The sequence below is a fragment of the Trichomonas vaginalis genome, chromosome V (genome assembly GCF_026262505.1).
Source record: "Trichomonas vaginalis G3 chromosome V, whole genome shotgun sequence".
Lineage (NCBI taxonomy): Eukaryota > Parabasalia > Trichomonadida > Trichomonadidae > Trichomonas > Trichomonas vaginalis.
Window position 1 is genome coordinate 17,578,937 of NC_067207.1, and position 26,048 is coordinate 17,604,984.

A 26,048-nucleotide genomic window follows, 5' to 3' on the forward strand; every position below is an offset into this window, starting at 1 on the left:
TTTGTTGATAAATGCTCTTGATAAATCATAGAGAGTTTAATTACTCCATCGTACAATAATTCCATTTTCTGATATCTGGTCGGCATGATTTTTGAAGACTGTAGTTTCTAATATCGTTAGGTATAGTTTGCCTTGTAATATGTGTAAACTCAGTCAATAAAATATTGAATTTCTTGTGATGCATTCCAACTAGTAAAGTTAACAAGATATTAATATACTATATGAGTTATATAATTATAGTTTTTAAAGTAATTGAATTCATGATATTTTCAATCGACTGCCTCAAAAATTGAATCACATTCGATTTAAAAGTGGCTAAAAATTGAAAATTCATCAAGTATTTCGTGATTTGTCGGAAATTGAATTTATGGGAAAATTGAAGAGAAACTTATTTAATTTTTTCAATTGAGTGTCAAAAAAATTTTAAATCTTATGTTCTGCTCTCTTTTGGAAACCATGTTAACAAGAAAAGACTGGAGCGATTACTACAGTGGAGTGCCAGTAATCTATAATAGCTCAGTGTCAAACTGGGCAGGAAATTACTATATTTTTAGTTTGGCCTTCAAAAACTTATCTTCTAAAGCTCTTCGAATCACTGCTTCGAGTTCAACAAAAGTACTTGTTGAACACTGTAACTTTGATAGCATCTCATCAACTGAATATGGAGGTGCTATTTATTTGGATTCATCAGGAGAATATGTAGGAGCATATATTTGTGCATCCGAATGTAAATGTAATTCCTATGGACACTTTGTTGTTGCATGGACGAGTGATTCAAAAAATGCAAAAAACTGGCACATTCAAAATTCATGTTCGAATTGTGGAACGTATGGAGTTGGATATGGAACACAATGTATCTTTTTTGGAGATGGAAAACTCTCAAATTCCAATATATCTAGTTGTCAGGCTTCAGACAGATGTGCGTATATTAATGAACAAGCTTCAAATATTACTGATGATAACTTTTGTCAATTAGCAAATAATACCGCTTCTTCTTCATATGTTGTAAAACACTATACTGGAAGCCAAAGAAATATGCGATATATGAATATTATAAATAACCATATTACAGATTATATTATTTACAGCGAAAGTGCAACTGTAATAATTACGAATTGTTCACTAATTGATAACTCTGCAGCACATGTATTTTATAATGATGGGGGTTCTTTTACAGTAATAACTTCGTATTTTGAAAATTCTGGGACAATTGCAAATGATATAAGTACAATTTCAATATCCACAGCTTATTTTCAAGTAAAATTGAGTTTTGATACAAAAAATAAGTGTATTACAAATGGAAAGAAAAATACCAGTTTGGAAACTGATGAATTAAGACCTGAATCAAATGTAGGAGTAATATTAGGTGTGTTTTTAGCTAGTTTAGCATAAGAAAAGTATATATAGAGAATAAAATTTGAAAATTTCAATTATTTTTTTTTCTTTTTACAAAAATGTGCTTGCTCGAAGGATCTATTCGATATATTTCTAAATAAATTGCATGTGTGTTATCGGTGTAGGAATTGTATATCATCCTTTTTGGAGTCGAACATTTCGACATCACCAAACTAAATCTTGATAGCATGAATATATGGCTTATATTCTCATAGGAAGCTATGCTATTTTAAACTGAAATTCATGACATCGAGTTAATTTCGAATGATTTCGGGAGTTAACTTTAATTTTGTTCAAAATTAGAGAATGGAAATTCTAGAGTCTTGAGAGTAGAAACAAGCAACATCAATTTCATAGCCGATAATTTATTTCTAAGACCGCGACAAAGTGATAAAGAGGCAAACGTAAAAATAAATTTTCGCACAAGTGCCCTCTTTCAAAATTTGTTTCGGAAAAAAATAAATGATATAATCAATATCCTCTTTCATAGCAATAAAAAATATAAAAAACTTTTGAAATGAGATGTCAAAAAAATTTGTCAATGGATTTTGGAGAAGCTTTTGATATATTTATTGGCATTCGAAATGGTGATATTGAAGCTGCCAATGCACAGTTCATGAGCCTAAAAGATAATGACCCAAATCAATTCATTCGGTCTTTAGTTCAAATAATTTGCGATTCTACTTCATCTGATAAGCGCAAAATAAATGCAATCAAATTCCTTTCTGTCCCTTTGCAGAGGAGTGCTAATAATACTTCAGAATATCGTCTTGCAGTGTTTGATTTGGACTTAATCAAAGATATTTTAGCACTATTATTTAGTTTTTTCGAGTATGCCGATGAAATTAGCGTTCCATCTATTGAATGCTTTATTATTTATGCATCATCTTTCAAGACAGGCTTTTTATTAACTCAAATCAAATATCTTTTTCAGTCAATTAACAATGAAATTGCCGTAACCTTCTTCGAAAAGCTTCTTTATACTATATATAAGTGTTTAAAGTGGATTTGCTTAGGACAGGATGTAAATATTCCACAATATTTCCAAATAATGAATGAATATCTCGAAAATCACGAAGTTACTCCGAAATCAAGAAAATACTACGTGAAAATCGTCAAAACTTTACTTTTGCTTTGGCCTCCATCAGATTCTCAAAATCAAATTTTATCAGACACTTTTTCAATCTGTTGGAACTATACATTACAATTTCCGCAAGATGGCGATAAACTCTGGAAAATGATACTTCCTTTTAACTACTTTTTAGATGCAATTCCAAATCTTCCTGATTTAGTTTACCAATCTATCATGAATTCGTTTGATATGTGGTCTCTTTTATCTGTAGGTACATCTAAGATATGCTACCATAATCATTGGGATTATATTTTATCAGAACACGAAATTGACGTTATTAATTTTGTTGTAAATCTTTTAACACAAGAAGTTGAAGAATTTGATCCAAAATTAATACAAACATCTGTTGATGCCATTGTTTTTGCTGTAAGAGATAATGGGCCGCCAAGAGAAATAATTATTCAGTATATTAGTTCTCATATTGAAGAAGTAGAGACAAAAGAAAAGTTTGCATCAATTATTTTGTTGTATTCTATTGTTTCTTGTTCAAATGCAGAAGAATTCGGAGATAATTTTTCAGAAATTATAAAATCAGTGCTACAAGAGAGCTCTGAACTATCTATTTTTTATTCTATTGAAATGATTGGCTTTGCAATTAACAAAAACTTATTTGTTGTTGATGAAGAAATGATTCAAATCATTGGACAGTTTTTGAATTCAGAATCCACAAAAATTGTTGATGCTGTGTTACATACACTTAGTTATCTTGGCGGAAACCAGGATTCTGATATTAGACAAGCTGTTTTATCGTTATTAATGGGAATTGTAACTAATTACGAAAATGTTGAAACTGTTTCTTCTTGTTTGCGAAGTTTAGAAAATTATGCAATGAATATTCCTGAAGGAACAGCTCTACAAATCATTCCTTCAGCTATGGAAATTATTCAAACGTTAATTAATGAACATATTGAAGATATAACAGTATCTCCTAGTATTGGATTTGTTTGTCAATTGTTTGTTACTGCAGGACCTTCTTCTGAATGTTATGGATCAGATTTAGTAAATTTAGCATCGAATTTGTTGGATAAAGAGATAACTGAAAATGATGGACTCCATATTCTACAAACTGTTGTTAAAATATTCGGTAGCGCTTCTACAGAAATAATTCAGTTTACTTCTAACATTGTTTTTGAGAATATCAGAGATTCTGATAATACTGAACATTTGCAGATCCTTCTACAAATTGCAAATTCTATAATTCCTTATTTAGAAGATGAAAATGCTTTGAATTTTGTTTTGGAAACTACTTTGGAGTATTTGGCATCGAATTCTATAACAAAGATTGAACATTTTTACTATTATAATATACTTGCAGCTATAAATAATAAGATTCCTGACTTAATTAAACAAAATGCAACAGCAATAATAGAAAACAACATTTTTATAGAGTCAGGAAAGAAAACAAATGAATACTCTCAGGCAAGGTTGTGTTTGACATGCGCTGCTGCTTATGAAAATGAGGAAGAAAATCCTTTACTTTCTAGATGGTTGTGTTCGATTTTCCACCTCTTGGATAATCATTTCGCAGTTCATCCTGAAGCAGGAACTCTCTGTTTATCTGCTATTGAACTTATTGCTGCAAAATGTCCTTCAAGAATGGAAACAATTTACAAATATCCTTTGAACTCCCCAAGATACAAAAAACTTGAGTCTCTTTTGAATAATGAGGAAAAACAAAAGTTACATGAAATGGTTCCCCCTCTATAAAATAAATGTTTGTAGTTTTTTAATCAAAATTTAGAATTTTTTATATGATTTTGGATTATAGAAAACAGAATAGAGTTTCCATTATTTTCCAAGGTAATCTAACAGTAAAAGCATCCAAAGTATCAACTAACTAAAGTTATGCATCAACTCCAAAAGCGAGAAACTGATAAATTTATTTGAGTTTCTTTTTAATTTTCTCGATACTATCCAAAAACTTAAGAAGTCTTTTCTTGTCTCAAATTTTCATATTCATTTTTCAATTCGCTTCTCCTGTAATCAGTTGACTGAAATGATTCGAGTTCTTGCTGGTAGATCTCGTCTTTCCTCTTGTTATAATTTTGGATTATCCCTTATCAAATATTTGCTCATATTTGGTTATGAGTAATCCTTTCATTTGTTACATTCTAAGTATTAATCAAATTAAAAATCGTGATACATTTATATCTTTATATCATAGATCATAAAACTTTATTTAACTCTTTCGGGCAAAAATAAGCATGATAGCATTTCATAATTTTTGGGTCCTGGCTAAAATTTTAAAACTGTTTTCCATAGGAACACTTATATTTGAAATATTACCTATTATGAATTTTTGGTGAATCTTGAATAGTCTACAATATTTACAAAAGGAGTTAATAACGTTCAATAAAACATAACATTCAAAAATTGAATCAAAAAAACACCACTACCCCACAAATTTCTGTGACAATGAAAACTCATAGATAAAACATGGACTGAGCGAATTATTATCAAATTTACAATTTAAAATTAAATAAAAATAGTTTTTGAAAAATTTTAGGATTCCTAAATTTTTTGAATTTTTTGAATTTTCTTTACATTGAAATTTTTTTCAGTTCATTTTTCATTATTTCAACTCAACTTAGCGAACTAATGGAAATAATTAAAGATTATAATGATGCAATTACAGCAATATACAGATTGAAAACGTACAAAGAAGAAGAAATAGAGACGATTTACCAACTGATTAAAAGAAACTTGATCGAAACCAAATTCTTTACGCCCTCTCAGATTATTCACATCATAGAATCTGTCTCTATTTATAACAATGAATACATGATGTCATACCTGATCCTCTTCAAAAGGATTTATGATGAATATAATCCAATCAATTTACAAAATATCGGGAAAATTTTTGCCTACTTAATTTATAAAGAGTACGGAATCATAATTGGAAAATCATATGAATATGGAGAACTTGGATACATTGCTACCATTCATCCAGAAGGTACAATTTGGAAGGCAATAATGGACGACGATAAACAGTCATTTATCGTATTTACTCAGAACGAAGGATTCAATAAAGATAAAACACTAATATGTGAATTATATTCCCCTACAAAAGATGGATTATCTTATCTTGAACTATGTTGTTATCATGGATCAGTATCAATTTTCAAATATTTGCGAGAAGAATTCAATTCAGAAATTACAGAAACATGCGTACAATTTGCATTTTTAAGTGGAAATCCAGATATCCTATCTGAATGTATAAATCAAATATACACCCTCAATCGTTGTTACTGTATGAAATTTGCCATCATTTCTCATAACATCGATTTTGTTACTTATTTGATGAATGAGCATGCAATGAAAATATCGCCATATGAATGTTCCTGGTATTTGAACATTCTTGCATTCATTGTTTACATGGATTCCATAAAGGATTTCAACAAAGGTTTTGTTGAATCACTTCGATTTAATCATCCAGCACTTTGTGAATATTTCCTTTCAAAAGGTGCAAAGATTGATAACAATTCAAGTCATGAAACAGTTCTTCATTATGCTGCCGAATATTGCAATGGAAAAATAATCGACTTGCTTATTTCACATGGAGCAGATGTTTTGAGGAAGAATAAATACAAGCAGACAGCACTTCATCTTGCATTAGAATATAACAATCAGGAAGCAGCGGAAGTACTTATTTCAAGAGGGGCAAATATCAAAGCAAAGGATAATTTGTCTAACCAAACAGCTCTTCACATCGCAGCAAAAAATAATTGTGTAAAAATTGTTGAACTTCTTATTTCACATGGAGCAAAAATTGACATTCCCAATAATGAAGGCGAAACTCCCCTTCATTATGCAGCATATAATAATAGCAAAGAAGCATTGGAAATTCTAGTTTTGCATGGTGCAGATGTTAAAGCCAAAACAAAATATGGAAAAACTGCCCTCGATTATATGAGATCAAAATACAATAAAGAAATTGTGGATATTCTTGTTTCACATGGCGCTTAACATAAAAATAACATTATATTAATATATATATATATGATTGTATTTACTTCATTTTGTCACTTTATCATTAAACTAAAATTTCTATTATAGAAAACAGAATAGAGTTTCCATTATTTTTCAGGTGGTCTAACAGCAAAAGCATCCAAAGTATCAACTAACTAAAGTTATGCATCAACTCCAAAAGTGAGAAACTGATAAATTTATTTGAGTTTCTTTTTAATTTTCTCGATACTATCCAAAAACTTAAGAAGTCTTTCCTTTCTCAAATTTTCATATTCATTTTTCAATTCGCTTCTCCAGTTATCAGTTGACTGGAATGATTTGGTTAAAAGTAATCCTTTCATTTGTTACCTTTCAAGTGTTAATCAAAATTCAAAAAAAAAAATTATAATTATAGATCATCTCTAATAAATCTTTTGCTCTTATTTGGTTAAAAGTAATACTTTCATTTGTTGCATTTCAAATGTTAAGAAATGAAATATATCAAGATTTATTTTCCTTTAATCAATGTATTTGATATAGCATTTGAATTATTTATGCTAGCTTAATGTGATATTTAGTCTGTTATTCAATATAATTACTAATGAAAAAATTCAAAATTTGAAATGTACTTATCAAGTTGTCGGTCATTGATTTCAAATGGGATAGAAGTACATTTGATAGATAATGGATAAATCCTGTGGATTGAGTTTCCGTCATATTTATGGAGAACTGTAAAAAATTTGGATAAAAGGGAAAGTTTAATTGATAATATAAAAATGGAAATAAAGAAGTGATTCCGTGAATCGGTTAAGCGATCTGAGGTGATAATAAAAACAATACAAAAAAAATGAGTAACAACAACTTTGTATGAGGTAGAACAAATTGATACAACAAGTACATGGATAAATTAGCTGTTGTGTTATTAGTATTTGCAATTCTGAAGAGATTTTTCTCAAAAATTCTTTGTTTTAGGGAAAATGTTCATAAACTGTATGTATTTAGTATTCTATTCATGAATGTTGCCATATTTATAGGAGATAAGCTCCTCCTATGGGTAAGAGAGAACGATAATGAATTATTTACAAACTCTCATTGATTTATCCATGGTGAATATTGTTTGTTGGGAGTATGCACCCGATATCGAAGCGAATAATGTCTAAGCATGCGATCAATTTAGCATGTAATAAATTGAAAGGATCAATCATGTATTCAAAATTTTAATTATTAAAAAATAATAGACATATAATGTATGAAAAAGATGAGGAGACCTTTCATATCAAGAGGTTTACATTTACTCTCAATGGTCGGAGAAAATTTATTTTGAATTTTATCCATATATTATATTTAAGACACTGATTATTTTTATGAACTTTTTATCTAAAAACAATAAGAGGTGATGTGAGGTTAAAAAACGATGTTGAAAAAAATCTTTTGTAATTCAATAGTAAATACAATAAAGAGTGTGATGTAAAGTTATGTGAGGTCATAACTCATCGTAGCATTCAATTTTGAGAATTCAACATCGTTTTCTCTGAAAAACAATTGAATTAAAGTAAATTGGTCTGAATAACACTTCATTTTAAGTCAATGGAAGCAGTCCAGAAGACACTTGAGATCGTTCGCGCACGCGATCCAGATCAGAAGGAATTCATCCAAGCAGTCACAGAAGTTCTCACATCTCTCGTCCCAATCCTCGAGAAGGAACCAAAGTACCAGAAGCTCCTCCCAGCTCTTGTTGAGCCAGAGCGTGTTATCATGTTCCGTGTTCCATGGGTCAACGACAAGGGCGAGATGATGGTCAACCGTGGTTTCCGTGTCCAATTCAACAGCGCTATCGGCCCATACAAGGGCGGCTGCCGCTTCCGTGGCAACGTTAACCTTTCCATCCTTAAGTTCCTCGGCTTCGAGCAAGTCTTCAAGAACTCACTTACAACACTCCCAATGGGTGGTGGCAAGGGTGGTTCCGATTTCGACCCAGCCGGCAAGAGTGATGGCGAAGTCATGAGATTCTGCCAGTCATTTATGCTCGAACTTTCACGCCACATCGGCGGCAACACAGATGTCCCAGCAGGTGATATCGGTGTTGGTGCTCGTGAAATCGGCTACATGTTCGGCCAGTACAAGCGCATCAAGAACGTCTTCGAGGGCGTCCTCACAGGCAAGGGCATCTCATTCGGTGGCTCACTGATCCGTCCAGAAGCTACAGGCTACGGTCTTGTCTACTTCGTCACAGAAATGCTCCGTGCTAAGGGCGAAGAGATCAAGGGCAAGCGTGCCATGGTTTCCGGCTCCGGCAACGTCGCACAGTACTGCTGCCAGAAGCTCATGCAGCTCGGCGCAATCCCAGTCTCATGCTCAGACTCACACGGCGCTCTCATCTTCAAGGATGGTATGACAAAGGAGCATCTTGATGCTGTCATGCACATCAAGAACGTTGCTCGTACAGAACTCAAGAAGATTTCAGAACTCTTCCCAGACCTCAAGGGCTACGAGTACATCGATGGCAAGTCCATCTGGGCCTGCGAAGTTCCATGCGATATGGGTCTTCCATGTGCTACACAGAACGAAATTCTCCCAGAGCATGTTCCAATCATGGTCAAGAACGGTGTCAAGCTCCTCGCAGAAGGTGCTAACATGCCATCAACAAACGAGACAATCGAGCTCTACATGAAGGAGAACATCTACTACGGCCCAGGCAAGGCAGCCAACGCCGGTGGTGTTTCTGTCTCAGGTCTCGAAATGACCCAGAACAGCGTCCGCCTCGCATGGTCATCCGAGAAGGTCGACAAGAAGCTCAAGGAAATCATGCACAACATCTTCGAAGCCGCCCATTCTGCCAGTGAGCAGTATGGTGTTCCACTCTACAAGGGTGCCAACCTTGCCGGCTTCAAGCGTGTTGCCGATGCTATGCTTGCCTACGGCTGCTGCTAAGCTAGCGAATAAAATTTTCTAGTTTTTAGTTAATCATCGAAACAATTTTTAAATTTTTCTTAAACTATTAACCCAATGGCTTTATTTTATTTATACATTGGATGTTTTCTATCCAAATATTTAATTTGTGCTCTTTTGTTTTATAATTAAAATGAGATATCCCTGAATTTCGGCCTCAAAATAAACATTTTGAACTTTTTCCATAGGCTCTTTGAACTGTTCAATGCATACTTTATGATTTCTTTTGTTCCTGTATAACTCAAGAGTTGTCTTTTCAAATGAAATCTTGACACTTTTGTCTTCAGAAATCATTGAATGAGTCATCGAAGATCCACATCCGGGCCAAGGAAGATACCGGACAGATTGCCTGATATTCCATCCATTAGGTTCTACCAAAAGCTTGGACAAGGTCATTTCTCAGAAGTATATGAAGGATTATACAAAGACAAAATTCCAGCAGCAATAAAGGTCATTGAGCGTGGATCAAGCCACCTTATCTCAACAGAAGTTCAGCTTTTACAAGATTTAAGAAATTTGCCTCACATTATTCAATTATTTGAAGTGATTCATGACGAAAACACCGTGTTAGTATTTGAGCTCGTTAAATCTCTCGATATTGATGATTTCTTTGACTACCTAACTCCTCATAAACTGAAAACAGTGTTAAAATATTTAATTATTGCGACAAATGAAGCTCATAAGAAAGGAATTGTTCACCGTGATATTAAATTAGCGAATATTATGATTACAGAAGACTTCTCAGATCTCAAATTGATCGATTGGGGATGCGGAACTTATATTACAGATTCAATGTCTCCAAAAGCAGGTTCTAGGACTGTCAGATCCCCCGAAATGCTACTTGGATACAGAGCCTATGGTACTGGTGGTGATTGCTGGGCAATTGGTACCTTTATTTTCGACATTTTAACAGATGGTCAGATTCCTTGGAAGGCCAAAACGAGTTCTGAAGTTCTTATACACATGTCGAGGATATTTGGAGGTGATAATCTTTGTGACCTCGCGTATAAACTTGATATAGAGCCAGAAAGAGAATTTAGAAAGAGAATGCGCAGAGAACCAACGAGAACCTTGGAAAGTTACTTCGATAGTAACTGCCGTGACCTTGTTGACGATCAACTCGTTGATTTAATGAAGAAACTTTTGACCATTGATCCGGCAAAGAGATATACAACAGATCAGGCTCTCAACCACCCATACTTCAAATAAAATAGAAAATACTATGCTTTGTTTGTCATAAACTGTCATTTGAAAAAAAAAATATTGAAATTTTTTTATTGGGAGCTTTATTATTGTTTGATAAATATCCGAAATGATGTCGTTGGAAAAAACTGATTTCTTTACGTCTGATTCAGCAAAATCATTATGAACATTTTTACTATTGATATTTAGTAACTTCCAGCGAGAATTATTTCATTCTAGATAAGATAATAATGCAGGAAAGTTCAGCTATATCCGCAATCCTTAATGGATACGGATCAATAGTTACCATATAGCAGAAAATTCATCAACTTTGAAGATTTTTGGTCAACACCACCAAAACACGTCAAATCCCGTGATTGCATTGCATTAATAGGATATAATATTTTTTCGGATGTTAGTTTCTAGAAAATTGGATTTGAATTGAAAGAATAATTTGTTATCACTTGCTTGTTTAAATTTTGTCTGATTACTTTTCATACACAGCATATATTATTAACCGGAATAAGAAAAGGGTTATATTTAAAAGACAATGAGGTTGATAAAAGAACAAATAGTACGGGATCAAAGTGAAATATGTAAAAAATGATTAAACCAGAAGTGTTCATTAGAATGATTCATTTCGCAAAAAAAAACTCTCATAAACATATTTTTATTAGATTATAATTAATTATCATAAGGAAGGTTGTTGGTGTACCTGTATTTGTGGTTAGAAAGATAAAGTTCAAAATTTCTTGATGAAAATTTACTTCCAAAGAGATCATTTATGTAGTGGTTATTCATAATCAAAAAAAAAAAAAAAAGGAAGTGGGGCTTCCAGGCACTTCGTGTATAGATCCAAGGTGATGTGATTTTTGCATCCCTGGGATGGACGATACACCCAAAGTGTCACCTTTTTTGGGATAACATGAATTTTAAATATCATGAGAGTTCTGCAAACCATATGCACAATATCTATTCAGCCTGACTTCTTGTATATATGAGTTAGACTTCTTAAATATTGTGCTTGGGGCGATATAAGCATTTCCGAGATTACCATCGTGCTCTATAGTATGCTACTTCTCCCTGGTTCTAGCTCAGTTCCAAGGATATTGGCGTTCAAGGATTTGGCAAGGTCCTTCCGAAGTCTCTCATTCGATGAGAGATTTCGGAAGAATCTTGCCTTAAAGTACTCCAACTCTTGTTCTTTTGTTCCTAAATAATGAGAAAAGTTATTTGACTACTTAAGGTAGAGATTATCCGAGGTCCTCATTTGATGAGAGGCCTCAGATAATCTCTGCCTTAAAATTGTACACTTGTAGTCCATGAGAGTGTAAGTATACATTGATAGGACAGCTTTCTTCTGAAGTCTTAGATTTGATGAGAACCTCAGAAGAAACTGTCCTATTTTATGTAAAAGGAGTTTCAGAAGCTCCAGAGCTCCCTTTCGTAAGGATTAGGAGCTTTGAAGCTCCTGGTTCGAAGATGTGCTTCGCATCTTTCATCAGCATAGGACATTTACCATCTGGGACTCTGTTGATGAAGACTCAGGAGCTCCAAAGCTCCCTTTCGTAAGGATTAGGAGCTTTGGAGCTCCTGGTTCGTAGAAGAGCTTCGCATCTTTCATCAGAAGAGGCCCAAATGGTAAATAGCCTCTGCTGATGAGCTTCAGGAGCTCCAAGGCTCCCTCTCGTAACGATTAGGAGCTTTGTAGCTCCTGAAGGTAAGGTAGGATTGCTCTGATCTCTAATCAGTTGATGCCATGCCTCATTATGAACTCTACTGACAAGAGATCAAGAGCTCCAAGGACTCCCTTTTTAGTTAGTGGCGTTCTCACCATTTAGTAGGATTGCTGATCCTACTAATGAAGTGATCACTTAGTATACGTTTTGAATAAATTGAATTTTTTTTAGAATTTAGTATTTTTTATAGACATCACATGTATATTATAAATACATAAATATATTCTTTAATTCAAAAAATTCAATTCGGTTTTGGGATGGGTATCCCAGCCCCAAGTATTCAATTTTATTCAATTTTTAAAGAATTTTGGGTTGGGATGCCCAGACCAAAACAAGCTTTATATTTTGATGTGTAGATACGTATGTGTGCATCATTGTTGTGTTATATATTATGTTTTTAATGAAAAAAAATCTGATTCAAAAAAAATTATCACTAATTAGTTGATAATATAAAGAAAAAATAGATAAATTGTATGTTTTGAGAGTATTTATCCACATTCACTCATATGAATTTCATTAAATAGTGTCTTTTTACTCCCAAATTTATTTTGAATTATTGAAATCAAAGAAAAAAAATTAGAAAAATTTCTCGAAATTTTTATTTTCAAAAAAAATTTGGATTTTATATTGAAAACTGACACTGGGAGGACGATAGGGCTGGGATTGGAGATACCCCGCTCAGTTGGGAAAAATACGGATCTATACTTCGTGCCCTCTAGCCCATAAGAAATTTTTAGTCTTAAATTGTTTTTTTATTCGGTATATTCTGAATCTTGAATGTCTTGGAAATTTTCTTCTTCTTCGCTCTCTGAGGTGAGGATTTCTTCGACTTCTTCTTCTTCGCCATTGGGAGCAACAAATCCTGCGATGAAAACTTTGTATAAACCTTCTTGAGGAGTCTCTATGATGAAAGTCGTATTGTTGAGGAAATGGAACTCGACATCTTGAACAAATTGGCAACTGCTGTGTGTGAATTTTGCAATTGTGAGAGGCTTTCCTTTAGAGCCCTTGGGAAAGCTTGAGATAGTTACTGTTCCTCCATATGGAACTCTGGCAGGAATATCTAAAGCAACAGTTGTTATAACGTGGAAATTGTCTTGAAATTCTGGTAAAGGTTCAATGCAGTATAGTCGTTTTGACTGGTTGTCTTTTGTGTAGAAATATAAATAGAATGACCTTTCACCATGTTCATTCAATTCTTCCAAATAATTGTATGAATTTGGATATAAACGGACAAATTCAGCAATTTTAACTTCTTGTAAATGCTTCTGCAAGTTCTTTGGAAACAAGTGAATGAACTGGTCAATAGCTTGCAACGCTATGAGATTGGCAGTAACGGGTAAATATGAAGCAAACATGTCAACAAGTACGCCAGGGTCTTTGATTTCGTTTTCAAGAGGCTGAATGGCATCCATGACAGCTTGAAACATCTCGTTATAATCTCGATTGTCTTCTGAACCCCACTGTTCATTTAACTTATCTAACAATTCTAACCTTTTCTTTGCGTATTTTCTACGAACTTTCTCTGAAAGAGGAGTGTCGCTATCTTGTGTGTCTTGAATTTGAGACTTAAATTGTTTGCTAAAGGCGAGATATCGTGTTTGCGACCTAGTGGTCATTGCAGAATGTGTTTCTGTATGTTCGATTGGATGTGTTTCTGTATTTTCGGGTGGTTGTGTTTCTGTATGTTCGATTGGAATCTGATTGGTATGAACTTCTTCTGAAAATGCTTCTGTTCCGATAGTTGTTGTTGCCTGACCTGTTGGCTGAGCTGTTTCTTTGTGCAAATGCATATTGTCCAACAATTTGTCTTGAATTGTATGAGGAGGTTGCTTTGGTATTATAGGAGGTCGTAAGGGTTTTGAGAATGGTGAGACATAAGTTGTAGGAACTTTAACTGCAGAGGTAGTCGACGAATTGTTTGCGACACTTTTTCTTCCTTCCATTATGAAAAATAAACTGTTTTTTTCGGACTACTCATAGAAAAGTTTAAAATAAACCGTTTTCGTCAACGGTAACCCCATCTATAATTTTATTTTATTGAAAAGTCTCCGTTGGCAAACCGTTCCATCTCAAATATTTGAGAAGATAACTTCACATTTTGACTTTTAAATACATATTTTTCACCATCGGACAAACTTTTGACAGAAAGGAGCTTACACATACTTTACACTTGTCAAAATATTTTTAACATACGATAGTATATATTTGCTCGAACAAATAATGGTCTATCGTCAACGCTCATAGAGATAGACCCACTTTTCTAAAGTATATATTTGAGTACTTTAAAAAAATATTATAGAACGATATAACAAATATTTTACAAAACTGACAACACTTTGACCGAGTAGTTTTTTGTGCTGAACAAAAAGTGTCATATAAACATCTGTCAAAAACCGCTTTTTAACTTCACTTAAAATGCCACGTAAGCTACGTAAGAATATACGTAAGAGGAAGAGAGCATTGAAACATCCAATAGTAAAACTGACACCACAACAACAGTTGCAACAACAAATTATGAATGACCCCACTATGTTGCAACAAATGTCAAGCAACCCTATGCTTTTAAACCGAGTTATTGGTGCACAGAGTGGAGGTTTAAGAGCGGCACTTTTAGCGAAAATGGCAGGCTATGGTGGAGCTGCAGACGGAACAGCTTATAACCCTCAAAGTCAAATGAATTTGAGTTCACTCAAAAATCAAATAACAGATGTCAAAAAGTCAAACATAGACATACAGAAACAAATAAGTGAAAACGAAAAGAAACTAGAATATGACAGACACACAAAGAAACTCAATGAGTTAAACGTAGAGAAAAAGAAGAAAGAAGAACAACTGAAAGAACTAAGTACAGAGGAATATGCAAAAAAAGTGTCAGAAAAAGCAGCAGAAGTAGCAAAAATGGAACAAGATGTTATAAATTTGAAAAACCATACTACTCAATATAAAGTACTGAAAGATGAAGAAATAAACAAAAAGCCCTGAAGACATATATGGATAGCGATGAGTATAAAAAAGAAGTTGAAGCAAATGTAAAGGCAGAAAAACTTTTACAGTTGCAAAACCAAACCGTACAGTATGAAAACTTAGCACAAGAAAGTAAAAATAACGACGCAGCCATGCAAAAGGCAATGAAAAGCGCAGAATATATAAAAGCTAATAATGACTGGTTAGATGCCCAAGCCAACGCCAAAGCAGCCCAACTTATAGGGTCAATAAGGACAAAAATACAAGCGGATGAAGACAGTTCAAATGAAGCTTTAATGAATGCTGACTTTAAGAACGCCTTCGAAGCTCTTCATAGTAAGGTGAAACTAGTGAACGACTTCTCATCTGGAAAGAAACTGAAGTCTGAAGGTTTCGACAAGAGTTAAGAGAAGTAGCACAAAATATGACGAAAATAACAGATGCAGCAACGAGACAGGCAGTTCAAAGTGCCTATGACGCCGTTAGAGCAACTGTTGTGGAAAGTCAAGAAAAAGAGTTACAACAGACCAAAACAGACCTAGTAAATGCTTTCTTAAAAACGAAAAGTCAGGTAGGACATTATGCTGCAGATGGAACATATGTGCCAGCTGGTGGAACTTATATACCACCAAACCCTCCAAGAGAAGCACCTGCACCAGGACTACCTAAAACATTTACATCGTCACATGGACACAGACACAGGCATGCACCAAAACCAACACAACAACCAACAGTTCAAAACATGCACCACAACCAACAGTTCAAAACACTGCACCACAACCAACAGTTCAAAACACTGCACCACAACCACCTCCACAACCAGCACAGCAACAACCACAAACAGAGCAAGGACATAAAAGAAGTAGAGAACAAGGAAACCAAGAATTCTTAAAAATGCTTAAGGAAGACTATGGTTTACCCAGATACTCTTGACTTTAGTGACAGATATAAAGAAGCTATTAGAAAGTTCAAGGAAGGAAATACTGACCCGAACCTATTTAGCTTTATGGTTCAGCACCAAAATGGATATAATTCAAACCTGGAAAATACAAGCTCGCTAAGGGATATGATTTAATAGCATATCATCAAATGACATGACTGAATTTACTCCGAGATATTTGGTGTCAGAGCTAAATGATAATTCAACTCTCTTCATGAAACGCGTAAAAAATAGAGACGGAACGAAAGAAGAAAGGTTTATGAGTCCGGATGACTTAGATAGGGAACTTTTTAAAAACGGTCTCGGAATATATGAAATGCCAGCAGATGAGGTACAAGAAACTCCACAGGAAGAAGTTCAGATACAACCAGACATGGAAGAAATAGTTCAGCAACAACAGCTAGAAGACCTGAAGGAAACAAACAAGTCCCTCCTTTGGAAATAACTTCACAGAACTAGATGAGATTTGGAACAGCCGAAAAATCTTGACCCTCAACAAGAGTATGCGGAGAATATGGAATCTTTCCAAGAGTCTAAGAAAAATTCAGCTGACATAGTAGAGAGAATATCGAAAAATGTTCGCCGACATACAAAAGACTCCAACATCAGATGAAAATATCCAGCATAGAATGGAAGTACTGAAAGATAATGTACACAAATACAACAATCTTTTTACTTACGAGCATATAACGTTCAATCTTTGGATGAACTCGGTGAAAATAAAAGGTTAAATTTCAACAAAACATATAGAAATGAAACATTGTTTAAAGTTCATTCAGAACCTAGCCAATATGGAAACAACCTACTTTTGTTTCTGCAGACGATGGAACTACAATGAGATGGGGTCATAAAGCTAATCCGGATAGGTGGTTCATAAACTTACAACCACAATTCCAAGAAGTTGTAGACACAATGGAAGTGAATGGTGAACCAGATGTAGCTGGTATTTTCAGCGCGGCTTTAATGCCATTGAAAGATATGAAAGATGCAGATATTTTGGACCGGTATGAAATGAACATGGCTGATGGAAATATAACACCTGACGTTCTAGAACATTTATCTCAAAGAACTACACAGAACCATAGAGATGGTATATTTGGTGAAGAGTTTAGAAAGAAAGTTTAGGGAGAGCGAAGGAAAGAACCTATTGTACATGACCTTGCAAACGAAAGTTTACAAAATGTCATAAAAACTTACTTTGCAGACAATGAACCGAGAAGGGATGAATATTTAAGAAAACTCAAATGGACAGTACCAAATGAAATGTTAGTATTGAAAAACATGTTCCTTGACAAAATAAAACCAACTACAGAAATAAATGACGCAAGACTGAAACATTGGGTAAAAGCTTTCCCATTCACAAAAGATATTATTGGTAACATGGAAAGAAAACCAGAATGGCTACAAAAACATATTTGGAAACGAGCTTATTCCATATGGACAAGCTCTGTTTGAAGAGCTTGAACCGGAAACTCAGGAAAGAGTCATGCAAACAATACGCGAAGACTCAAATACAAACTATGACAAAAATCTTTCTAGGATATAGGTTACCTGAGTTGGGCGACCAGAGCCCAAAGGCAAAAAGGACATGGGAAATTTACAACATACTAGGTGAACATGAGGCAAAGATGCAACAACTTGAAGCAGAGGGCAAGTTACCAAAAGCGACACCAAAGAAGAAGAGTAGAACAAAGTGAAGCTTGGTCCGAGTGGGTTCTATTATGATATATAAATCCAACTATTCTATATTTTTACCCATATGAAATGTACGCCGCTCAGAATATAACGCCAACAGTTTTGGATGCCATGAACGGAAATGTTTCCGAATGGTATACGAATGCGACAATGCCATTAGAAGGTCAGAAATAGTTCCTGGAACTTACGAATATACAACTGCTGTTTCTTATGGAAACGTAGGTGAGTTTGGAGAAGGTTCTTCAACAACAGTAGATATTGCTTGCGACAGGTTTCATATTATTTCTATTGACAATCATTCTTATACGTGGAACAAGACATTGAAATAAAACCTTCTGCCAAGTTGTCTGACAAGAAAGGTTGCAATGGAATTTTCTATGTCGGATACCAATATGCTCCAGAAGTTTTCATGGGATATAAGATATATTCTAACTCTGACTTAGTTCAAACAGTAACATGGGCAAACTATGAATGGTTCGCTTTGAGAAACTCAGTACAACCACAAGCTAGAGAACAAACAGACCAGTATGCAAATATTGAGAAAAAAGAAGACTTGACCCTAACGTTCCAGGAGTTTATGTTAACCTTTCTGGTTCAGATGGAACTGCTGCCACTAAAGTAAAACTGAAACTTAGGTTCCTTTGTCATCTTTCCTCATCTTCAGGTTTTTAAGATACTTGCCAAACTGGGCAGGAAAAATTTCTATTGAACTTACTCCAAGCAAAAATAACTTAGTCATTGCACCAACACAAGACCCATTCAGCATTACTGTAGCTGGAACTGGTGGAGCCAAGTTCTGTGACTTTTGCAAAGACAAAGTTGACTTAGACTTTGGTTTCTCAAACTTCAACAATGAAGTAAACTATTATTTCAATGCTGCTGGAACTGCTTGGGACCCAGTTAAGTTCACATGCGAAAAGTTTGAATGCAAGAGAATAGAAAGCAGACTTGCAGTCTATATGTTGGACCCAGATATTTCAAATGCTTTAGCTGCCAAATATATTGCAGTTCCACTTATGTTCCCTATACACCAAATATCTGTCAAAGACTTTGCAGGTGAAGTTGGAAACCAAAGTGCTGACCCAGGTGCAAGAACAGATATTGCTTTAACAACTGCAATGAAACATGCAGATACTATGTTTGTACTGTTCAGACGAACTATAAATGACTATTCTTGTTTCTACAACCCTGGTATTAAATATCATATAAACATAGATGGCAAATATTATCCAAGAGAAGAATATTCTACAGTTGAAGATATGAGGTCATACAACTTGACATTAGATGCTATGAACTTTAACAACAACTTCACAACAACCATTAACCCTGAAATGCAAAGTTCTATTATGCCATATGTGAAAGTATGGACTCATACAGGAGGTCAAAAAACTCAATATACAAATGGAGACCGTTCAAACTTTTGGCTTGGCATTCCATTTGCTGACTCAGAAGACTTTATGGGTGGTATTTCAACTGTTGGTACTGTACAAATACAATATACTGGTGACAGAGACGGTCCAGATGAACTGAGAGCAAAGAAGTTTACAAAACCAATAGCACTTTTCACGGAAGATGCTCTTTTGAAGATTCGTTCGATGAAACCTGCTGGGGCTCCTCAGATTGGCATAACGACAGCTTCCATCGAGCAGATTTTGGCAGCAGGTCAGTAAGTTGTTCTTGAACTGACTTCTCTCCGTCAAATATTGACAGTACGCCAGTTTTGACATAATATTGTAAGATAAACTTACCTTTAGAAATATCTGTAAGTTTTTGTTGTTATATTTTTGTCAACGTCAAGAACTTTCACCATTTCAGTTATACCAACTTTCTTTGCTTTATGGAAATATTTGGTTCAGCAAATATTGCTATTCTATAACATTTACCATTGTTTGTATAAAGAACTATTCTGTCAATGTATTTGTATTGTTTGTGTGTGTAAACTTTGTTCTGCTTCAATTCGAAGAGATACTCGAATACGTCCATCTTTTTATTCTAAGTAAAATGTCATTTCCGAAAAATAGAAGCGTGAGTGTTTCAAAAGGTTTAATGGCGGTGGCAGATGTGAAGTTAAATTCACCAACTCAAACAAACAGTCAAAGTGTTGTTGTCAATGTCAAAGACAGAGATGTTGAAGTGGGGAAACCATACGAAGACGAAGATGGTATAACAATTGTTCCTGTAAAAGAACAACCAACATATCCTGAAGTTAGCAGAGACTTAAGTTCTGTTGCAGATATTCGAAACGACTACCAACAACTGAAAGACAAACTTCAAACTCAGGAGAAGATTTGTCAAGCTTTAAGTATAATGTTAAACTTGGTCGAACACAACCCTGTAAAAGTGAACTCATATGTCATTGCACCTCATGAAGTCTTGAAAGAACTATTGAAACTTTTGACAGAGGCAGACGATATAAACATCAAAGAAATAGAACCCGACATTAGTTGCTGTGGTGTTTCATATAATGTCATTGACAAGATATACGTTATGAAAGGAGGTGAAACGTTGAACTTAAAGTATAGTTTCCCAGACGTCATAAAAATATTTGACGACCACAACATTTCATTAAAATTTATTTGCTAAGTAAAAATGTCAAAACTTCTTGAAAGATGTTTGAAGAAAAATAATATAGACTTTATTTCATGTAAAGGACTTTACACACTTTTGAACGATATGAAAGACCCTGTTTTGTTTTTCGTGTAGACAAAGGAAAGTTCTATGTCTTTACAAAATATTTGAACTTCTTAGACAGAGAACTTCAAGAAACGCCATGTGAAAGTTTAGATGAAGTTCTTCACTTTCAGAAAAACTTTTAAATATATATAAATGGCAGAAGATATAATGGTTTATACTATTACGACTAAAAACCCTGAGTCATATAATTCTATAACAACAAACTTACAAAGTCCTCAAGGACGGTATTGTAAACTAACTTTAAACACAATGACGACTAAAGCCTGTTTTGCTCTTTTGACACAGAAGACTTTATTGTTGTGAATGGTAAAAAATACTCCTTTGAAGATACTTACTCAGATATACCACCAACAGGTTTTGTTGACTTATTTAATACTTTAAGGACGGGTGTAACATGTGCTGCAACTAGAGCAGGTTTCATTATGTTTGGATGTCCGACTGAGTTTACTATAAACAATATGAGCTATAATACAAAACTTATTTCTGGTTTTTACTACCAACAGTTTTCCTATAACAGGAAAAGGTGTCATACAAGGTTTGTCTGTTCCGTTGACTTTAAGTACACCTATTTTATATATTGTTTCAAACTTAGGTTCAAAGTGTTATTCGAAATGTCGACAGAAACTATTATGACCAAAAGATACTTATGCGTATAAACAATACTTTCTCTGCTGGTTTGCCTATTGTTCATTCGAATGCAGAATTTTCAACCTTAGTGAACTCAAACACTATTGGCAAGTATAACGTTGACATTAGTTGACGCAAACTTTGTTCCTGTAAAACTTTTATGTCTATGTATTTGTCAATGACGGCAGAAAGTTTCGAATTGGAAGATGCAACTGGTGAAAGTATTGTATTACAAGAACAACTTCAACAACAAATAGCTCAAGAACAACAAATGCAACAAATGGAACAACAAAGTCAAGAATAAAAAAAATATTTTTTTTTTATTTTATAAAAATGTACAGAATAGATGTTTCAGATTTTTATGACTTCCAAGCATTCAGAAATATGTGTCCATTTCGAGACTATAACAAAGCAGTCGAGAATTTGAAACGTTTAGTCATTTATGTCGACTCTGCCCCAGAATGTTATGTCATGAAAGAATGGATTGTTGTCTTTAACAAACCTAAAGCGACAATAGTGTCTGAACAAGAATGTAGACAGAAACTTAAGAAAATAAAAGTCGTACAAGTTGGCATGAAGATGTTAGATGCTTGGGATATCTTATTGTCAAAGTTAGAAATTTTTCAGTTCGAGGTATAAAGTTCTATACACTTCTCCAAACTTCTATTCTATCTTCACTGGATATAATACGAACAAGTAGAATGGAAAGAAAATATATAGAAGCTTGGTTAGACCATGTCAAAGAAATTATATGCAATGGAAACGAAAGAGTCTATGAGTATATCTTATGTTGGTTTGCAAACATCTTACAACATCCAAGTGCTAAAAATGAAACTGCTCTCATTATAATTGGAAAACAAGGAAACTGGTAAGAACACATTCTTTACAGATGTCTTATGCAAACTGTTAGAAGGTTATTCGAACCCTAATATGACAAACTTAGAAAACATCTGTGGCAAGTTTAACTCCTCAATAGAGAATGAAACTTATAGTTTGCAATGAACTTCAAAGTATAGATACAACAAAAGTTTTGAACTCAGATGCTTTGAAGAGTCTTATAACAGACAAAGTTGGAGTTGTTGAAAGAAAGTATAAAGACCAAAGAGTTTGTGAAAAATGTTGCAAAACTTTCATTATGGTTTCAAACAATGTTGTTCCGATGAAGTTAGAAAGTTCTGACAGAAGATATGTAGTTGTCAGAACGTCAGAAGCTCATATGCAAGATACAGATATTTTGACGACTTAGCAGAAACTTTGACAAGATGAAGAGCTGAAGGTCAGACACATTGACGGTGACAAGCTCAACAACCGTAAGGAGAACCTCGATGGTTCTAAGAGTAAAAAAATTTATTTTAGGGGGAAACCCCGAGTAAATTTAAGTTTTTAGTTTGGTAAGTAGCTTAAATTAAGGGATAATTTGGACAGTAGTTCCTGACCTCTGAATTGGACTCTTTCGTCATCCAGTTGCGTAGGAGGTCGTCCCAGAGGAGTTGGTAGAATTGCCATTCCAAGGACGGATTTGTCCTCCCGGCATTGAGGATGTACTGCTCGTAGAGTCATGACCTCTGCCTTGCACCAGACACCTCTCCCTTGAACGTAAGGCTTCTTCGAAGTGCTCGAATGCGATTGGCTGCGGGACCATCTGAAATGACACTTTTTGTCCGTTTGGTCATTGTTCGTGTCTCGTGTCCATAGTCGACGAAAAATCAACAAACAAGGTTATATATGAGTTTGAGACCAAGAATGGTGTAACTCGACCTGTCCGATTCAAATTGAATAAAAATTTTTTATTTCATGCAATGTTTAACTATTTCACCATTTTCTTTAACACCCCAGTACTTCCTTTTCGATATTACATGAACTTCGGTGAAATTTTGTCCATTTGAATTTGACCCATCTTTTCACCGACTAAACCCATTTCAATGAGTTGTGTATCCTTCTTCGTTCGTCATGATGATCGATGTTTCTCATAGTAATACCTTCACTTTGATTTAACTTCCGAGAAGAATTTGTTGTAGTTGTCAAGGACTGCTTTTGGCGAACTGAGGATAAGACCAATGTTTCGACAATAGGTTTTTACTGTGGTTACTAAGCCATTTTTGACCTTCGGTGAACTCGTACTTCAAAACAAAAGGGGAGAACCTTTCAACAAAGTTGTCGACCTTCTCATAGTGTTTACTCTTCATCTTTGAGGTTTCTTAATGGAATACCCCCATGTCGAATTCATAAGCAATTTGATTGTCATTGCAAGTTTGGGGTTGTGAAGCTTTCCTAATATCATAGAGTTGTTGTATGACCTTTCCAACTGTATAGTTCCTTCCCGGGAAACTCGCCATCTTCGTTTGGAATTCCAGTCGGGATATATTGGACGAACCTCATGTACGCAGCGTTAAGGTCGACATAGTATATTTTTTCGTATGAGTCGAACTTATCGCATCCAATCGGACAGTTCGTGAAATTCAGTGAGTCTCTTTCTCTGAAAGAACTTCTCCTGTTATCTCATAAACATCGTCAAAGCAACCTGTTTCATATAAACCTTCTGACCTAACTCAGATGCTCTCCAATACAATTTGACTCGATTGGATGCCTCAATGGAAGTTTGTTTATAGCATCTTGAAGTTCTTGCAACCTCATTGGAAGTTCTTCTGGTCAGGTTGGTATCCGAACAATCCAACTCCTTTTGGAATGTGTACTTCTTTTGTGCTATAACTTTGTCTGGAACAACTTTTGGTCTCACTAACAATGAAAATTTGTTTCGTCTTTGGTACAAAAGTTTCTGTCAGCTTGTCATCTGGAATTGGTTCCAACAAGCCTTTCTCGAAAAGAATGTTAACAGCTCTGACAATGTTGCACTTACCTTTTCCGAACAATGGTTTGTAAGACTTTCGTTCAACATGAAGTGGTTGTGGACGATTACAATTCTTCAACCATGGTAAGTCTTTGTTCAACAACATAGTCGTCATGTGAAGAACTTTCTCAGTCGGAATGTTGACTCGGATATTCACATTTGCCAACGGTGCAATTTTAGCCAATTGACCTCTGAGCATGTACCTTGTCTTCACACATGACTCAAGATACTTCATCTTCTCATCTGTAACAAGACCAGAGTTCCTGAGACATGTAAGAATACAAGGTTCATTGACAATTGTTTCAATTGAATTGTAAATTCCATACCTTGTCAGGTTAATGTCAGACTTATTTCTGAACGGGAAATACCCAGCATGTTGTCTGACTGCTTGAGGGTTAGGTTGATACCATTCAAACTTCACGCTTGCAATTCCTTCAATCGCATTCAAAATGTCTGAGTCGGAGTCAACCATTTGTTCTCTCTTTGTAGTCTTGAAAGCGTCAAGAAGCATTGCAGCTGTTGTGACATTGCATGGTGCATAGTAAATATGACCATCTAAATCTGTTACGGTTAGTCTGAGATTGTATCCTTTCTTATTTCCGTCTTGAATTGCAGCAAGTACTCCCATGAAGCCTTCTTTGTTCTTTCCATCGTCAAAGTTTACTGTAAAGGTTCGACCAGATGTAATTTGACTTCTAACTTCACGATACTTTTCATATGCATATCTTGTTCTTTCCATGGGAGCATGTGCATCTTCACCCTTCCCTTTTTTCCTTCTCAAAGGATGCAATTGTTCGTCATGTTTCCAGTAGAATCTGGCAAAGCCGTCGTGTCCTTCAACTTGAGGCTCACTAACATCGAAAGGCATGTCCATAAGACGTTCTTCTTCTAACCTCTCTAGTCTGTTTGGATAATTTGTGCGTGCTGTTTCCAAGTCCATTTCATAGCGAAGACCAGACAGTTTGTCATAGACTTTTATGGGTCTTCCCTTCCTATATTTAAACTTCTTCGAAACTCTCCAACCATATCTTTCTAACTCTGCTTTTATTCTAGCAGACCTTCTGTCCATTCTATATGGGGCATTTTTATAAAAATAAAAAATGTTTTTTTCTTTACTTTACATAACACCGGCTGCCATAAGTCTTTGACGCCAACCCATACCAGCTAATGAAGGTTGGCTTGGTTTAGTCCTGGAGACTAAACTTTGGTTTTGGTTTATCTTCAGTTTTTGGCTTCCCTTCTTCTATTGTTTTCGTCACTTTTCGTTTCCTCTGACTTTACCTCACTTGCTGGAATAGTTGTGTCGTCAACATCTTCATAAATGTCATATGCCATTTGTTTTTTGTTTTCCTTTCAACTTTTGTGTTTTGTTGTAAAGTTTAAAATATTTCGACTCTAAGTCAAATGAAGATTTTCTATAATGAACTGTTTGTCAGTGAAGTAAACTTTTCCATCTGTGTCTCGAAAGCTCCTTCAGACTTCAATTTTTTATTTGTGAAAGCTCTTCTGCTAAGTCGTCAAAATATTCTTATCTTGCAATATGAGCTTCTGACGTTCGACACTACATATCTTCTGTCAGAACTTTCTAACTTCATCGGAACAACATTGTTTGAAACCCATAATGAGTTTGCAACATTTTCTCACGAACTCTGTTGGTCTTTTATACTGTTCTTTCAACATACTCCAACTTTGTCTGTTATAAGACTCTCAAAGCAATCTTCTGAGTTCAAAACTTTTTTGTTGTAATCTATACTTTGAAGCCATTGCAAACTATAAGTTTCATATCTCTATTGAGAGTTAAAACTTGCCCAGATGTTTTCTCAGTTTGTCATATTAGGGTTCGAATACCCTTCTAACAGTTTGCAGTAAACATCTTGAAAGAATGTGTTCTTACCAGTTTCCTTTGTTTTCCCAACTTAATAATGAAGAGTT

The 26,048-nt window shown here is 34.7% G+C and overlaps 11 protein-coding genes and 2 pseudogenes across 13 annotated transcripts, besides 3 other annotated features; 11 read left to right on the forward strand and 2 right to left on the reverse strand.

Moving 5' to 3' along the window:
- Positions 1–353: 353 nt before the first annotated feature.
- On the forward strand, positions 354–1,409 carry TVAGG3_0355140 (uncharacterized protein; the record flags this gene model as incomplete). The annotated part of the gene is made up of 1 exon (XM_001301756.2): positions 433–1,392. The coding sequence occupies one exon, from the start codon at positions 433–435 to the stop codon at positions 1,390–1,392; it is 960 nt and encodes a 319-aa protein (XP_001301757.1).
- A 527-nt stretch (positions 1,410–1,936) lies between these two features.
- Positions 1,937–3,359, forward strand: TVAGG3_0355150 (armadillo (ARM) repeat-containing protein family; the record flags this gene model as incomplete). Its single annotated transcript, XM_001301755.2, has 1 exon — positions 1,937–3,359. A coding segment is annotated over one exon (1,423 nt), but the record flags the coding sequence as incomplete, so codon positions are not given.
- Positions 3,360–3,400: 41 nt separating this feature from the next.
- TVAGG3_0355160 (armadillo (ARM) repeat-containing protein family) lies at positions 3,401–4,234 on the forward strand (the record flags this gene model as incomplete). The annotated part of the gene is made up of 1 exon (XM_001301754.1): positions 3,401–4,234. The coding sequence occupies one exon, from the start codon at positions 3,401–3,403 to the stop codon at positions 4,232–4,234; it is 834 nt and encodes a 277-aa protein (XP_001301755.1).
- An 874-nt stretch (positions 4,235–5,108) lies between these two features.
- On the forward strand, positions 5,109–6,588 carry TVAGG3_0355170 (proteasome regulatory particle assembly; the record flags this gene model as incomplete). The annotated part of the gene is made up of 1 exon (XM_001301753.1): positions 5,126–6,493. One exon carries the CDS (start codon positions 5,126–5,128, stop codon positions 6,491–6,493), a length of 1,368 nt encoding a protein of 455 aa, XP_001301754.1.
- A 1,422-nt stretch (positions 6,589–8,010) lies between these two features.
- TVAGG3_0355180 (NADP-specific glutamate dehydrogenase 1-related family) lies at positions 8,011–9,471 on the forward strand (the record flags this gene model as incomplete). The annotated part of the gene is made up of 1 exon (XM_001301752.2): positions 8,063–9,406. The coding sequence occupies one exon, from the start codon at positions 8,063–8,065 to the stop codon at positions 9,404–9,406; it is 1,344 nt and encodes a 447-aa protein (XP_001301753.1).
- Positions 9,472–9,716: 245 nt separating this feature from the next.
- On the forward strand, positions 9,717–10,675 carry TVAGG3_0355190 (protein serine/threonine kinase protein; the record flags this gene model as incomplete). The annotated part of the gene is made up of 1 exon (XM_001301751.1): positions 9,722–10,633. One exon carries the CDS (start codon positions 9,722–9,724, stop codon positions 10,631–10,633), a length of 912 nt encoding a protein of 303 aa, XP_001301752.1.
- Positions 10,676–11,454: 779 nt separating this feature from the next.
- Positions 11,455–13,049: a mobile genetic element.
- Positions 13,050–13,097: 48 nt separating this feature from the next.
- On the reverse strand, positions 13,098–13,913 carry TVAGG3_0355210 (attachment subunit-related family; the record flags this gene model as incomplete). The annotated part of the gene is made up of 1 exon (XM_051231261.1): positions 13,098–13,913. A coding segment is annotated over one exon (816 nt), but the record flags the coding sequence as incomplete, so codon positions are not given.
- An 850-nt stretch (positions 13,914–14,763) lies between these two features.
- TVAGG3_0355220 (protein of unknown function, DUF4106 family) lies at positions 14,764–15,330 on the forward strand (the record flags this gene model as incomplete). Its single annotated transcript, XM_051231262.1, has 1 exon — positions 14,764–15,330. One exon carries the CDS (start codon positions 14,764–14,766, stop codon positions 15,328–15,330), a length of 567 nt encoding a protein of 188 aa, XP_051100992.1.
- Positions 15,331–15,464: 134 nt separating this feature from the next.
- TVAGG3_0355230 lies at positions 15,465–16,583 on the forward strand (annotated as a pseudogene). Its single transcript has one exon. A coding segment is annotated over exon 1 (1,119 nt).
- A 581-nt stretch (positions 16,584–17,164) lies between these two features.
- Positions 17,165–17,949: a mobile genetic element.
- TVAGG3_0355260 (protein of unknown function, DUF4106 family) lies at positions 17,689–17,949 on the forward strand (the record flags this gene model as incomplete). Its single annotated transcript, XM_051231263.1, has 1 exon — positions 17,689–17,949. The coding sequence occupies one exon, from the start codon at positions 17,689–17,691 to the stop codon at positions 17,947–17,949; it is 261 nt and encodes an 86-aa protein (XP_051100993.1).
- Positions 17,950–18,070: 121 nt separating this feature from the next.
- Positions 18,071–26,048: part of a mobile genetic element that runs on past the window's edge.
- TVAGG3_0355280 (protein of unknown function, DUF4106 family) lies at positions 18,907–19,617 on the forward strand (the record flags this gene model as incomplete). The annotated part of the gene is made up of 1 exon (XM_051231264.1): positions 18,907–19,617. The coding sequence occupies one exon, from the start codon at positions 18,907–18,909 to the stop codon at positions 19,615–19,617; it is 711 nt and encodes a 236-aa protein (XP_051100994.1).
- TVAGG3_0355290 (protein of unknown function, DUF4106 family) lies at positions 19,994–20,530 on the forward strand (the record flags this gene model as incomplete). Its single annotated transcript, XM_051231265.1, has 1 exon — positions 19,994–20,530. The coding sequence occupies one exon, from the start codon at positions 19,994–19,996 to the stop codon at positions 20,528–20,530; it is 537 nt and encodes a 178-aa protein (XP_051100995.1).
- On the reverse strand, positions 23,056–25,185 carry TVAGG3_0355300 (annotated as a pseudogene). Its single transcript has one exon. A coding segment is annotated over exon 1 (2,130 nt).